At 32.2% G+C, this 2,571-nt stretch overlaps 1 protein-coding gene across 1 annotated transcript in view; it reads left to right on the top strand.

Moving 5' to 3' along the window:
• The window catches only part of LOAG_18536 (hypothetical protein), a gene marked incomplete at both ends in the record, with an annotated part of 2,979 nt that extends 785 nt beyond the window's left edge, over positions 1-2,194 (top strand). The window contains 6 exons of the mRNA XM_020451199.1: positions 472-704; positions 905-1,074; positions 1,196-1,267; positions 1,484-1,614; positions 1,913-2,020; positions 2,146-2,194. Coding sequence (XP_020305037.1) covers positions 472-704; positions 905-1,074; positions 1,196-1,267; positions 1,484-1,614; positions 1,913-2,020; positions 2,146-2,194 — 763 coding nt within the window. The remainder of the gene's footprint in view (positions 1-471; positions 705-904; positions 1,075-1,195; positions 1,268-1,483; positions 1,615-1,912; positions 2,021-2,145) is intronic.
• Positions 2,195-2,571: the final 377 nt, after the last annotated feature.

The following is a 2,571-nucleotide window of genomic DNA, read 5'->3' as shown; positions in this document are numbered from 1 at the left end:
CTTTTCATTTCTGGAAACACTGAAGTGACAATTACAATACTTTAGCGAAGCTATTTGGATGACAGTGTCAGAAAAGATGAGATAATATCATTTATGGAAATAGAAAGCTAGAATCTATAATAGGAAGAAAGCTCAACTTCGGTTATGGAGGAGAAATTGGAAGCTATAAATCTAGCTGTTCTTAACACAATACTTCTCATATTTGTCGAAGATGAATTGGATTGCAGGTATCTTTATTTGGGCTGCTCAGCAACGGTTTCTCACTTTACATAACACGCACGAGATCACTCTTCCGCAGTGCATTTGGAGCTCTATGCAGCAGTTATCTAATTTGCAACTTAGAAGCCATAGTTTTACTTTTGATATGGTGTACTATCGTCTTAAGCGTGTAAGTTACGGTTGCTTTATGAAAAAATTTACTTCGTTCACTCACAATTTCTTAATTACCTTGTTTGAAAATTTTTAATTTAGAAAACCTCCAACATTATCGTCATCAACAATTTTTTCCATACGACTAATAGGCGTATTGGTGAACGGAGCGTGGTTTGGATCGCTTTTTGTGCATTTCTTTGTTGCTCTTAATCGATTGTGCGCTATTGTATATCCGATAAGATATAGGGAACTATGGTCAGAATCAAAGGCTTTCGCTGCTGGAATCTTTTCATGGACAGTTGGAACTTCCTTGTGCATGGTACAGTTATACAGTAAGTTTATTACAAACGAAAAGGATTCTCGCAATTATTAGTTATTAAACAATTTTATGATAACTTAATGGTTTAGTGATAAAGACTTAATGACTTAATGGTATTAGATAATTAGCACCTCGAAATGCGAACTTTTATTAGAATTCTAAAAAGGAGGATTCGATGCTTTTAATATTTCAATTAACTAATTTAATTTGCAGAAGGATGTTCATTTGTATTCAATGAAAACTGGAACTATACCTTTCTCTATCAAAATTCTTTCTGTGGTAAAATATGTGCTTATACTGATACCGTAATATCGATAGGAATAATAGCGGCAACTGGATGCACTGATCTCACTACCTTGATAAAAATACTTGCATATCGTAGGGTAAGTTTACTTGTGACAAGTGACTCATTGTATATTAGTATCAGTAATAAGGTAAACCTTCAGACCGATGCATAGGTCAGGTTGCAAATATTTATTTTAAATATCTTTTTTTCTATTTCAGACAATTCGAAGAAATAAGGTTTTCTCCATTGTTAATGCTATCAAAGGACGAGATGTGTCATTCTTCAAACAGGTAACGTTATGATCGAATAGAAAAACTTGCTTGGAAGCAAGAAATCATTAAAATCAGCTTTATATCCATGTTTAAATTTGAGGATTGTAGGTTCCATTAATCATTACCAAATTGGAAGTGGAAAGTCGCGTTGGCACAGTTAGCATAGTTATGAGGACTTCGTAATCTTCAAATTAACAAAATGACAAATTGAAAAGATTAAAATTATCTTTATAGTCATGTATTCTCAACTCATTCTACATCGGATGCATTATCATGTTCAAGACCAATTCGTATTTCTTCACTGATAAATGGTTACTGTTCGCATCGAGTGCAGTCGCATTAATTCTGATGCTGTCATTAGACGGGTAAGAATCATTTGTTGACTTGCTGATCGAATTTGATAAATGCAATCATATCACTTGCTAATAATTAGTTTGTCTTATGAATTATTATACGGAAAATATTTCTGGTCGTGCTTGGGGTTCATTTTCTGGAAAACGTGAAGGAATTAGCCTATTAAACAGCCTTCCTCTTCATTTTATCGTTATAGCTTCAATATTATCTTTAATATCATAACACTTTTATGAATATCAGCAAATGTCACCAATTACATTTCGTATTTATTTGTCATTCATTAATTGAGAAATAATGTGTAATTTTTAGTTTCCTTCTATTGGTTTCGTACCGGATAGCAAGTCGTTGGAGATCTGATTTTCGTAGAACGGCAACATCAGTTTTACGCGTCGATAACCTGAAGAAATTTTCAAAGTGGTAAGTTTTTAAAATCTTTTTGTCATTTTATGAACAACCGAAAATGTCAGTTCGTGAACAAATAAATAAAATTCAAGGAATTCGTTATTTTCTTGGAAAAGATTGCAAATGAACACTTTTGCCAGGCGTATTCTGAAGAAAAGCGAGATAAGTGTCTATGAGATGATTACGAGCATCAAAATCTGCGATTTTGGTCAGATTTGCTCAAAATCCTTTATGTATGCAAAACTTCCAACAAAATTCAGGTTTTTAACTTTTGACTTTTTAGCTCTTTTTCTAGACATAAACTGGTGCTTTTTTATTTGGACAGAAGTTTTTATATTAATAATTTCGACTATTGTATTGGAATTTATCTCTGAGGACATTTAAAATGTCGTAAAAAAATGAGATTATTGCATCGAGATTTCTCAATAAAATATGATCTTAAAAAACAGCTTTTAGTCGAGTTTTTGTGTCTAAAAGAAACAAATAGCGTTTCGAGTTTGAATACAAAAAAAAAATCTACAATACATATTTAATTAAATATAACCGCAGTTTTCAGATTCTAAATG

Source organism: Loa loa (assembly GCF_000183805.2).
Source record: "Loa loa unplaced genomic scaffold supercont3.352, whole genome shotgun sequence".
Classification (NCBI taxonomy): Eukaryota; Metazoa; Nematoda; class Chromadorea; order Rhabditida; family Onchocercidae; genus Loa; species Loa loa.
This window is presented reverse-complemented; position numbering and strand designations above follow the sequence as displayed.